Genomic DNA, 14,096 nt, shown 5'->3' with positions numbered 1-14,096 from the left:
TAGCTTTTCATGCTGCTAAGTACACTGCAACGTTTCTGGATTGACACCTGTGTTTAAAGGCTAGACTGAATCTGAAACTGCGATGACTGACAGTGAAAACCAACGGATGAGACAAAATTTTTTTTTAATTACCGTAAGTAGTTTTTTTAAAACGTTTTTTAAAGTACTTAATTTAACAGTTTTTTGCTCTGGTACCGAAATTGGTACAGAGAACTGCTAAATGTTACTGGTATTAGTACCAACTACTGAAATGTTGGTACAGACAACCCTAGCTTATTCTACTATAAATGCAATGCATTTTTTATGTAAGCATTCAAAAGTTTGGGGTCAGTAAGTTTTTTGTTTTAAGAAATTGCTTTTATTCAATAAGGAGATCTATAGTGAGAGTAAAAACATTTGTACCGTTATAAAAGATCATATTGCAAATAAATGCTATTTTTTGCACTTATACTGCAAGTATACTGTAAAAGAACGTTTTACAGTTTCCACAAAAATGACACAACCATTAAAACAGCTACTTTAAAGTATAATAATTATATTTCGCAATATTACTATATTTGATCAAATAAATGCAGCCTTGGTGAGCAAGAGACTTCTTTCAAAAACAATTTATATATGTTGCCCTGTAAAACGCTTTGGGAAGCGAGCGCAAGCCAGAAACATTCACATGAATGTAATAAAACAGTAAGATATGATTTTTTTAAGCTGATTTCAGCAGACATCAGTGCCGGATCTTCCCTCAGATTCTCCAGCACCCAGCACACAGATGAGTCCACAGCAGATCTATCTAATCTACATCTACAGCCCTGCAGCTTTCGGGACTGTTAGCGAGCCAAGCGCACTAATGAGAAACAGTGATCTGACGAGAGTGAAAGTGGGATAGAGAATAGATAGGAGAAGAAAGAGAGCGAAGGAGAAGAGATAACAAGCAGAGAAAGTTCACCATGTCTTTAAAGTGATTGGTGGTGGTGATCCCTATCATAACCAGAACTGCTGAGGTTAATGTAGAGCAGGATGGAGAAGCATCTCTAATGTTTGATCCTCATGGCCTCCCAGCGTCCGTTAGAGACATATCCAGAATAAACAACAAACATATTCATTATGAATGCAGCAAAACTTACAGAACGGACATAGATGTGATGTCTCTATAAACAGAGATGTAAGAAACATGAATCCACAGCACAGGGTGTTGGGGAAATTGAGTGGAAGTCATATAGCAATGAAATCTGCAGGATCTACTGTAGGTAACATCTCAGGATCTTGTATTCTTGCACTTGGCAGCTGAGGAAGTGTCAATCACAGAGATATAGAAGACAGCACCTCAACCTTCAGATAGCTTGAGCCCTTATACGGCGAGAAAAGACCAAGAGCTTGCGTGTTTACTATCTACGCCACTGGCACGACAAAATATGATGTTTCACACATAGCTAACGCTTCAAAAATGTGCACATGCATGCTACAAATTATGTATTTTTTTTTTACCTAGAAAAAAGTAGGGATACATACTGTATATTGATACTGATAGTCAATAAGTCAATCATTATTTTCACATAATTTGATATCAAAATGTTACCGTATACTAGTTTGTGTATAATAATAATATTACTAATAAAATAATATTAATAATACAAAATGCTACAAGTGAATTTAATTGAAACCATAAATTACAAGTTTTATACATTAAGTAAAAAAATAAAATGTTTTGAAATTTAAGATTACATTTAATATGTTATTAAATTAATACGTTTTTAGAGATAATTTTAAGTGACATCACGTGAGAGCAAAGGTCATCTAAATGTAAAAATAGGCAGAATTGAACATGCTCAATTAATCCTATAATGGTAAAAAAAAAATATGAACTATCAACTGTTAAATAATAACAAATAAAAAAAAATCATAAAAAATAAAAGTAAAAAATAAAACAAATAAATCTCATAACAATATAAAAACAACAAAAATCAGCTGAAAATGTAATTAAAGTACATTTAATAAATAATAAGTAAATAAGCATGTAAATAAGTAAAATAATAGGTAACAAATAATACATAAGAAATGAATTAATAAATAAATAAATTCTAGCTCAAAAACAAAAACAAAAGTCCAAAATTGTAGGTGTACACTAACATATAAATTAGCTTTAAAGCAAAACACACGGACTAAAAGCCACAAACCTTCAAGGCATGTACCTCACATCCTCTCACACACGAAAAATCCCATTCAGCTTTAATTGCCAGTAATAAGAAAGTTCTGAATAATTCAATTAGCGTAGCAATAACCGGTACAGTGTAGCGAACGTGCGTGGGCTGATTGATCGCTTGAAGTGCCCTAATAGGCTCCAAACTGACCTGAGGCCAGTGAGAAGTGACAACACTGCTGTTTCAGAGGCGAACGCTCTGATCTGTAATCAGGTTCACATAACCTCAAGCCTGAAGGAAAAACTCAAAACAGACTTTTGCTCATTAAGCGCAGTAACTGATACACTTTTGCAGGAATTTCAGACCCTTGCTGACCTTTGGTGCGGTCCAGGTAGCGCTCCTGTGATCGAGGGAGAGTGTCAGCTATTAGTGTAAACGTATCCTGAAATTTGACATGTGGAGAACTCCAGAAACTTGCCAATTCGTTTTTGGAGAGGAAGAGACTTCACAGTCATTCACGGAGACTTGACGAACCGCTAAGAAAGACGTGTGATAATATTCCCAACATATGTAGGCTTCAGAAGGCTTTTAGAGCCTTTGGATGAGTATTGTGTTGGATATTGTAAGACAAAAACGTACTTGTAATTATTGCATGTCGTATTGTGTTTGCTGTGCTTTCTCGTGTTTGTTCATAATAAACGCTTCATGTTTTGGCAACTTCTTTTCACGTCATGATCATTTCTGGCTGATTTGGATTCAAGCAAGAGTGAGAGAAAAAAAGTGAAGTCATGTTCTTTGCTTTGGCCAACCAACCAAAAAAAAACAAAAAAAACACTGGAACCAAAAACAAAGTTTGAAAACAGAAACTCCAAAGAAAATGACAGACCTCCATGACACTGAGACAGCGGAGATCAATAGATGGTCCTGTGAACATCTCACCCTCTGAGAAAACAGCATTTCAACAGGTGGAGGGGCCGCCGCCATACAAACACTAAGCACTTAAACATCAAAGACAGCAGGAGTGTGTGTGTGGTAGGGCATCTCGAGTGATGGCGTCTTTATGACTCACAAGTGTGTGAGAGGGCAAATGTGAGTCAAGGAATCTCTCATTTTCACTCTTTCTGAAGTCTTTCAAGGATGCGCTATTTTTCAATGCATTTCTATCCAAAAAAACACATTTCAGTTTCAATTAAAGGGGTCATGACATTGATTTTTTTATTATTTTAAAGGCACATTATGTAAGATTTAACCAGGACACGGACCGTGTCCGCGCGTCGCCTATTAATGACATCATACCCGCGTTACCGTTGATTTCCGGTTTTATTTTGTAGAATGCATGGCATGGGAACACCAAAGAAGCTTTCATATATTATGTGTTTTATTAGACAGGTGAGCAACTGTTTAGATATATTTATCGACAGAAAACTAATCATTGTAATACAGCTCAACACAGTAAGTGTTTTTATTTAAATCTCGTTTACTTGATTTTCTGCGAGTACCATGCCTAATATCGATCTAGCTCTCTGCAGTGTGCAACAAGTGTCTCATATAGCAGCCGCCGAGCGAACGCACAGAGTAGCATTATAACAACTTTCAACACTCAAATGTATCTAATATGATAAAACGAAGCTCATATATAGTGTAAGCAAATGTTAACCATTAAGCGACTGAATGCCAGTGGGTGGGGTCTATGGTGCGATGATGTTATAACTATTCGTTGTGTCTTGCTCTGGAAGCAGGCATATGCAACTGCATTTGCCCGTGTGACGTCATAGGTATTACAACAATATCAAATATCAATATGCAAACAAGCTGTTTTTGAAGTACGCAAAATCGTGAATTGGAAAGAGAAAGTAGCGAAAGCGAGCATGCATTCAAAAACAATTGCGATATATTGTATATTGATAGCAGCTCCCTGATGCCCACAAATTATATACAGTAATATAATAATTTGATATGCATATTTTCACATAATTTGACAAAATAATTGTGAGAGCGCAATCTCAATTTCCCATCTTATATATTTTTCCATCCCCATGTCCCTCTAGGGGCTCCATAGAATGTGTTATTTCCTTTCCGAACACAGTACTAGGCTTCGAGCACATCCCTACTACCTAGATTACAAAATATCCACCAAGCGGCGTCTACGAACAAATAACTCCAGACAGCGAGGCAGCACACTACGCACTGGATCAGAGTTCTGAAGAGTTTGAGAGAAGGAAAAACAATTTTTTAAATGTGTGTGTGATTACATTTATTCTGAGTGGAAGGTGTCTGGGCATTTACAGCCAACTGGGAGAGGAGAGAGGACAGACTTTTGAAGTTTTCATTAACTATAAGCACAACTATAAAACCTTCTCAAACGGCCACGTTTTCGCAGCTGCTGACTGCCACCTCCAAAAATGCTAAATATGTTTTCCTTTTACTTTTCATTCTATTGCAGGATACAGTGAGTGTGGAAACACAAACAAGAGGATTTTCTGGTAACAAGGGCATTGGTGATACATAGAGAAGGGATAAAGCCGTGGGATTCGGGATCTCTAAATCCACCAAAACACAGGATACAAGAGCCGCCCGAGGACCTAATGACATATTTATGAGGATCTTGTAACACAAGATACACAACTCTGAGGCCATTTACCACACTGCTGCTGTTTGTGTTGAGTGACTGGGTACCCTGACTTCCTGTCTGAAACTGAGGGTACTAGCACCAGCATACTGAACTCTCATTCTCACCTGTAAAAATAACACTGCAACTGCTTGAAATAATCAGCAAATAATAAAGCATTTGTAGTTGCACAATGGTCAAATATATTTTTCTGAGAAAGTAAATGATCAATCTGCTTATCTATCTACTTAATTCAAAATGATGGAACATGTTCAGTTCGTAAAAAAAGTAGTAATTGTTGAGTTTAACATTAACTAAGAATAATAAATTCTACAGAATTGCTCATTTTAAAGCTGCAGTCCGTAGTTTTTCCTGTTTATCTCTGTTCGAAATCTGCAATTGCAGTTATTCGCGGAATTATCAACTTTACGTGGGTTGTGCCTCGGCTCGGCACGGCACAGCGCGGATGAACACAATGTTTTGAGGAGAATGTGTATCTCTCCGTCACCGCACCGGTGTGGATACTGTCATTCAGAATCACAGATTCTACTTTTTGGAAGTATGACCAATTTTCACCGGAAAATGTAATCTAAAAAGTAAGTAACATCCACTTTTGTTCTGACCAACTAAGGGGAAAAAAGAATTGTAGTAAATCGCGCTGATTAAATCTAACGATCGCTTATCATATCACGTCAAACCGTGCAAATTATACTTTGTTCTCAAATTGTTCATGTTAACAACATCAGCATTGCGTGACTACATTTAATGTGTATTAGGGCTATCTGTAGTTCAGTTTCCATTTCTGTGCAGTCTAATTTCTAATAGTTTAAAAAAAAGCTGTCTCTGCGTCCGTTTTGAACCCCATTTAAAACACGGAGTTCACGCCAACTTTCAAAAGCCTTCTGATATTATCCTTGTTTTCGCATGGGCCGGGTTGCAGTCTCTTTTTTTTTTTTGTTGCCACTCCGAAGTCTTTTGCATTTTACAACAGGTGAATCTCCAGTTATCCCTGGTAATTGTCGTTTGAACCTTTCTGGATCCGCCATCAAATTGATACGTTTAATTATATCAAGTGCTGTGAGAAAAGGCTATAAATATCCACCTCCAACATTCTCACACGCAATATAGCCTACTAGCCGGGACATCTTCTTTATGTGTACAGATGTGAAGTAATGACGCAAAGACATGCTCAAATTTCCCGCGGAAATCCACCAGTACCACTGGAATTAAAAACATTAATACAAGCTTACCGTTTTGAATCGAGCTAAGGCAAGTAGATAGTTTTGAACACTGGCTGATTATGTATGTACTTGCTCAAATTTATTTTGGATCATTTTTAACTCAAAAAAGTTACGGACTGCAGCTTTAACTTCCTGTTAACTAAAGCAGATGTAAACGAAAAATTTTAACTGAAGTGTTTCCAAAGCTTGTTCTAACAGACTCCAATTCATTTCTTTATGTTTGAAGCTTTGTTTTTAATTGACAAAATATAATACTGGGGGCACATTTACGAATTATATTACAATTGAGAGAAAATGTACTTTTATGTACATTTAGTTTTTAATGTTTCCCAATTGTGCTTTCTTTATGAGAGTCACTAAAGTGAAATGCTTGTCTGATACACTGCTAGATAGCTTATCAAAAGCTGGTTTATACTGCCATCTCTCATGAAAGAGTAATTCTGTGAGCCTGGAAAGACAATATCCCCACTACAGAGTGAAGTATTGAATTTTAAATTGAGTTTGACAATATGCTATAAAATTCTGTCAAGCATACAGCAACTGTAAATTTAGCCTTTTATACTTGCAGAGGTGCTTTACAGAGTCTTACCATCAGTACTATGTACCAGGTGTAAAGGAAAAGAAAACCCAACAGGCCGGATAGGATTTATGAAGTTAGAGAACATAGAAAGTATACAGAATATAAAAATAATCCTGAATGAATAGGAGCACACAAGCAGACCTAGACAAGCCAAGAAATCCCACTGGTTTGATTTGTTGGGTCTCACCTTTTCTGTGCAGGACGCTGTTGTCCTCAGTTTCTCTTCAATTTCTTTTCCGATCTTCTGAACCGTCACCTGAGTCTGCTTAATGGCTCTCTGGGCTGTGTGAAGCCTGTGGAGGAAACACACACAGGATGCATCACTGTTAGGGTTGAGAATGTAAAGAAGAAGCCATTCCAAGTACTTGAACCGAATGATTTAATGACATGAATGCACACAGAACTTTGTAATAACTGAGTTTCCTGCACCACGGATAAAAAGATAAGGTTTGATCAGAGCTGTGAACCTAACAAAAAAAACTAGTACCAAGTCAAAAAAGACACAATGTTCTTTTCACATCTGCTCTCAATAACAAGCGTATAGTGTGTGACCAGCATAAAACGCAAACAAACGACTCTTATGATTCTTTTTGATGAAGCAGTCAAGCAAATCAGAAGTACACTGATTTCAACTAGTTTTTAATAATGACAATGTGTAGTTAAATATACACAGTTATTAAAAATAGAACCCACAAAACATATACAAACTAGTTGATCTGACAAAAGAAATTAACAAAAGAACCACACAAAAAATATGCATATACAGTAATTATACAAACATACACATTATTTTTGAAGAATGTTCAAGCTGCTCTCTCTCTCTCTCTCTCTCTCTCTCTCTCTCTCTCGATTAAAGTATATTAATCTGCTATACACAAGAAAGTAATTTAGATTTGGAACGACATGAGAGTGAGCAAATGTAAATGATGACAGAATTTTCATTCATATTCCTTTAATTTGAAAAGTTGAGCATTTGTATTGTAAAACCTAACTAAAACACAATCAGTGATTGGATCTTGACTCAAATAGATGGAATTAGGTCAATCAAATGAAGGATGACAGCCGGACGCATATAAACACCCATTCTCAGATGTAATGGAAACAGAATTGCCGCATGTGAAGGGGAGATGATCTCACACGGTGACCGATTTCAGATTTATATTTGCGGTAATTAGAGAACACATAAACTGAAAACTCATGACAGGACCGGAGGTCAGGCGTTGTTTTTGTATTGTTTGTTTATTTCCCAAAGGCAATGGGCTTGTTAAGATAAACTTTTATAAATAACAGGTTTGTTAGGAGATTAATAACACCGCAAATGGGTCTCCTCATTTTGCCTGTTTTTGTTTGCACCATGGGCCTAATTTTCTGACTCATCTGGTTTTACAACAAAACCAAATGGTTTTAATACCAATTGTTCAATTGCAGTGGTATGGTGACATTTTTAATTCACCTGAAGGAAAAATTCTGTCAAACTGAATTTAAGAATTAAGTGCATCCATACAAAAATTATTTAATTGCACGAAATGTTCGCTCCCTAAAAAGTCCCACAATGCACCATGAAATCCAGGGAGCATTGATGGAGCTTTGCTGTTCTCACTAGTAGCGTATTCCCACTTCATGAAAGGCAGCTGATTTGCTCGACCACAAAACATTTCAGCGACAGTATACAATTAACTTTTTTTCACACTCTCATAACTCACGCGCTCACTCGCTCGACCTCCATTAATGGTTCTTTCTCTCTCTTTTTGAACAGTAAGATTAACACATTCTCACTGGAATCCCTCAAGGACAATCAGAAGTGCACATGGTCGGGATTAAAAACAAATTAGACAAGGCAGATGCTAATTAGCACACAAACTACAGCTGTTGTGCAGTAAAAATCAAGAAGAATATGCATTTATGAATGTAACAGCCTCAGATGTCAGTAAAAGAGTCAAATTTAGCCTGTTATGCCCCTGCTGGAAGATGTTGTAACTACATGTGGTATTTACCTTATACCAAGATGGTGGTATCCAATTATTGGAATGGCTCTTCAATTATTGTGCTGTTATTATTTTCCTATCAGTGTCAGCAAAGATGAACAACTGGACATTAGGCAACACTCCAGTTTTTGATTATTCTGACGTTTTGCTGGACATTTTAGTCAGAGGGGCCGTGGTGCTAATCAAACGTGCGGTCAATCGCAAACGAGGGAAGCGCGCCGGAGAGCTGGTTAAGCTCCGTGAGCACAGCTTCCGAACCCTATAGGATCTCCTTCAGTTTGCATACAGAGCAAACAGGTCTTTGGATGATGCAGTCAACATGGGACTGCCTTTATATCCAGCACCATCTCGATAGATCTGAGACTTATGCCAGGATCTTATTTGTGGACTTCAGTTCGGCCTTCAATACCATCATGCCGGATCTTCTCACAGGCAAACTGACCTTGCTCTCCGTGCCATCCCAATCTGTCAATGGAGCTCTCTGACAGGAAAGCAGCTGACAGCAGCTAGTGAGACTTCGGAAACTCACATCCAAGACCCTCACTATCAGCACTGGCACTCCTCAGGGTCACATGCTCTCACCACTGCTCTTTTCCCTGTACACGAATGACTGCACCTCCAAAGACCCCTCTTGTCAAGCTCCTGAAGTTTGCAGACGACATCACAGTCATCGGCCTCACCCAGGACTGTGATGAGTCTGCATACAGAAAAGAGGTTGAGCAGCTGGCTGCCTTGGTGCAGTCAAAACAACCTGGAGCTTAACACGCTCAAAACAGTGGAGATGATTGTGGACTTCAGGAGGAACACCTCGGCACTTCCCCCACTCGCCATCTTGAGCAGCACTGTGGAGTCATTCAGGTTCCTGAGCGCCACCATGACTTAGAACCTGAGGTGGGACAATCACATTGACTCCTTTGTGAAAAAGGCCCAGCAGAGGTTATAATTCCTTCGTCTATCTATCTGGTTTGGTTCAGCTACCAAATCAGGCATAAGAAGAAGACTACAACTCTTTTCAACTTTGATAATAATAAGACATGTTTCTTGAGTACCAAATCAGCATATTAAAATGATTTCTGAAGGATCATGTGACACTGAAGACTGGAGTAATGGATGCTGAAAATTCAGCTTTGCCATCACAGGAATAAATTACATTTTATAATATAAAAACCGCTAATTTATATTGTAATACTTTTTCTAATACATTACTGTTTTTACTGTATTTTTTATCAAATAAATACAGCCTTGAGACTTTTTCCAAAAACATTTAAACATCTTACCAAACCCAAACTTTTTAACAATAGTGTGCATTGCCAACATTTAACTACATTACAGTGGATGTTTCAGACCAACATTTCACAGCCCAGGATAGTCACTTTTGATGGGTTTCTTAGTTTCCGATAAGTTTTCTCCAAATGCTATGGACCTCCTTGTTTTTAACAGATTTTGAGAAATCCTGGGAAAACTGAGCATACCACATTGAGCGTAACGGGGGGAGAATTTCCTCCCACATGCCGACAGAAACCTTGCATTGTATCTTCCCATCTGTGGGCCTTTTTGAATCCATCCGAGGGGGGCCAGAGTCCTTTGTGACACTGCTTTAAGTTTTTTTAAACTTCTTTCTTTCCAAAGCTTTTACACTGATGACTTCATTACCACACACGTCATTCGTAAGCAATCATCAAATTGCAGCGATTCAATTATAGGTCCAAGAAAGAACAGAGAGATGGCCAGCTTCTGATCCAGACCATCAAGATTCTCCTATGACTAGCATTAGAGAATTCAAACAGTTTGCTGACAAAGGTTAAGTGCCAATATCAGCATAGTGAAACAATGCAGACTAATACTCCCCGAGCAATTCATCCGAGTTACGTTTCGGCCCTCCTGTGACCACACTGGTCCAAAACTAGACCTAGACTCTACATCTGCTAGAAGTATAGCTGACCTGTCACTCCAAGCAAAGCTCATACAAAAGTTATCTACGGTACTTTTAACAAACCCCTGTAAAAGTTTCATAAAGTTTCAGGGAAGTAAGGTTTTATGATTGTCTACACACAACTATGGTGATAATTTCCGGTGGTTGCCCACCAAAGCTATATAATGCACAGCTACCATTTCTATAAATCCACTTTTTCTTCTTTATACCTTTTTTTCTGAAGCTAGAGATTGGAAAACTGCACCCCTCTCGCTCATATTTGGGGCCTCTCCTTTCTTCCTCTCGCACTTTCCCAGAAGCGTATTAGTCTGCATGAGCTGACCAGGGCATAAATCACTGGCCCTTTAAAATCTACCCTGTAACAAGTTCACACAACGACAGGAAAAATATTATTATTTTTTATCAGCAGTGTCTCTCTCTTGTTATATGCAGGGTGATATGGCACGCCGATAAGTCAAGTCAAAGCTGATTTGACAGCTTTATCGTCACCGTGATTGAGAAATCTGATAGGCCACTTCCCCCAGGTGAGCGGCAGTTATCGCCCAATCGGATTTCACGCATGTCTGCACTCTTATCAACCCTCAACCCGTCTGCCCTTCAACACCTATCTCCCTCAGCCAATCAGAGAAGGGCACAGGAGGCTACCCGGCAACCAGCAAGGCAGCTCAGACATCAAACACACGCTAGAATACAAACACTTCAATCACAACAACTTTCTTTTCTGGCGAATCACCTTTTAAAAAACTGGAATGATTTCTGAGATTGACATCGGAGGGAAGCTGGGTGCAGTGACCCAAGCAATAGATAACTAGTTGTGTTTGCTAAGTCAAGCATCACTTTTACTACTTTTCACACTGCATCTGAAATCGCATACTGCTCTACTATATAGTAGGCGAAAAACAGTATGTGCCAAAAGAAGTATGTCCGAATTCACAGTACTCATAAAAGAGTAGGTAAAAAGTGCATAGAATGGACACTTTACTATCCCATGAGGCCACGGTAAAGGATTTGTGAATTGAAGTGAAGCGTAGGTCACGTGATAAGGGCAACATGGTCAATATTAGTACGTCCAGATTACATTCATACTACTACACACATTAAAAGTTTTTAGTCAAAATAAGTACCTACTCAAGAGAGTATGCGATTTCAGATGCAGCCTTAGAGTTAGGGAAGGATTACACTTAGATGAAAATCAATCAAACATGTAATCACTTATTCAGGAAAGGTGTGCAATTACTTTAGCAATCAAAGCCTATTTTTAACCCTAGCAATCACTCAAAATACCCTATACAATGCAATACACAAACTACCACTCAGACAACCATAGCATCCACATAGCAACACCATGGCAATCATCTAGATCACCCTAGCAAACACAGTACACAGTACACAGCACATAAAGTGCATATAAACACACTAGCTACAGTCAGAACAACTTAGGAAATGCATAGCAACACCCTGGCAACCACACAGATCATCCTAACATTATGGCAGTTTGTTTTTTACAGACAAGAAAATGTAAAAATCTAGTTTCACTTATCTCAGAAAAGCATAAAAAACTGAACAAAAAAGACTTAAAAGAGAAAAAAATAAACATAGAAAAGCATTAACTCCTTGACCTGAAACACAAATTAATTCATTCCAGAGTCGCTGCCTGGAACAAGAACAGAGACACATTATTGTAAACATTGTTTTCTCTCTTTCGCTTTGACATTCCTTCTCTCCCACATTTACCTCTCGGTGTGTTTATGTATTTACCGTTCATTGATAACCAAATAAATCTCGACTTGTGTTTGTATGCAACACAGCAGTGCAGCATTGTAAAACCAGGCCGAAAATAAAACAGGAAATGAAAACAAAGACAGATGCTTCAGGAAAAGAACAAAGATGCGCTCTGAGAAGTTTTGATGTCATATCCTGAAATGGCCAAGAAAGATTGGAGCATGTCAAACCCAATTACATTTTGCTGCTCAATCCTAACATTGCTTGCCGCTGGTAAATATGAAGATCTTAAACAGAACACTGAAAAATACAAACAAACTTTAAAGTTACTGCTCTTCATTTCTCACTGCCCTTTTTCCCCATTTGTCTTCTCATCTCATGAGTAACTACTATACATATAGTAAGAGTAAAAAATTACTTGTTAAAGTTATTTTTTACATTTCTATGCGTAAAGATCAGGTGACTACTTTTACTATGTTAATCATTTTTGTAAACATAAAAAAAAGTGTTTAGCTTTTTCTTTATCAGCTTCTCCTGGCTGTAACAGTGCTATTTTAATATTATTATTATTTTTTCCAGTATTTTTATATTTGTATATAATTTATGTCAATTAGTTGTCAAAGTGTGGGCTATATTAGCAAATATGCACATTTTGATTTAAAAAAGCTTTGATTAAAAGCTAGCATGCTCTTTTATTTATATCTCTTTTATATTTTATCTAACAAGTTTTATAATAATATTCATTTGATATTTATAACAAAATAATTTTTATATTTAATTTATTTAATATTTTATAATAATTTAGCTTGAGAAGCACAATGCAATTTATTAACATTTATACATCAGATAAAAACTTTTTTTTTTTTTTTTTTACAAAAACGTACTTTTAAAAATCACCCGTTTCTTAGAATGGCCTTCATATCATTTGACCTTTCAATTTTAAGCAACCGCTTCAATGGAACATTCCACGGATCGCTTCGTGTGTGTTTGAATGTGAGTGGAAAAGACAAAGAAAGGAAATGAAATACAGTCTGTCTGGTTGGTATCTACAAAATGAAGGGATGAAAAATGTTTTCTGTCTCTTTTTATGTTTGGATAAATGCTGATAAATGCCCTTATATCAGGTGACAGCCAGTCTTCTGTTGTCTTTGCAATTCCTTCACGTCCTCTTTCCCTCCTGGAGATACGGGTCTCTCACACACACACACACACACACACACACACACACACACACAGCCAAAGCCACAGATCTGCTTGCATATCACGTGTAATTTACCTAAAGGAACACTTAGATCCAGTATAAACTAATGCTTAAACGATACTCACAACCTGCTTTCCCCAAAAAGCATTGCACTCATTGCACTGGAATGACTATACCTGAAGTGTCACTGATCGATATGGATTTCACTGTAGGCTAATAATTACACTCGCAGTACATAAATCAAAGATAATGTGTGCAGCCTGTGCAAAGGAATCAAACATACTGGGTCGTACTTATGAAAACACATCACATCTGTTAACCTGCGTCCAAGTATCCTTCACAAAAAAAGAAACAAAAACACTTTTATTGCACAATGTACAAGTGACACGACACGGAAAAATCTAGAGTGCAAACAACCTCGAAGGGATGTGAGCCTGAACGGAAAAGAAAACAAACACGCAACTATCTACAGTGGACCCCTACCTGCTGCTCAGACCAGGAGAATGTCAACACACGCCTCCGTCTCCACACACCTCAGAACTCGCCATTGTCTCCAGTACAGAAGGCATAGATAAGATTGTGCACCATGGAAATATTTTGGGCGCTGACATTCCTGCCTGGTCTTTGCCGAGAGACGACCAATCCTTTTGACACCTCGCCATTACATCATCTGTGCACATTTTTGCGGTGC

General features: G+C 37.8%; 1 protein-coding gene across 2 annotated transcripts in view; it reads right to left on the bottom strand.

Moving 5' to 3' along the window:
* uvrag (UV radiation resistance associated gene) overlaps window positions 1-14,096 on the bottom strand; it is a 100,944-nt gene that overhangs the window by 70,889 nt on the left and 15,959 nt on the right. For both annotated transcript variants that reach the window (XM_079600345.1, XM_079600344.1), the window contains exon 7: window positions 6,752-6,857. In XM_079600345.1, the coding sequence (XP_079456471.1) occupies window positions 6,752-6,857 (106 nt within the window). The remainder of the gene's footprint in view (window positions 1-6,751; window positions 6,858-14,096) is intronic.

Source organism: Phoxinus phoxinus, assembly GCF_949152265.1.
Source record: "Phoxinus phoxinus genome assembly, chromosome: 23".
In the NCBI taxonomy this organism is placed as follows: Eukaryota; Metazoa; Chordata; class Actinopteri; order Cypriniformes; family Leuciscidae; genus Phoxinus; species Phoxinus phoxinus.
Note: the sequence above shows the minus strand (reverse complement) of the source record. Positions and strands in the feature narration are given on the sequence as shown.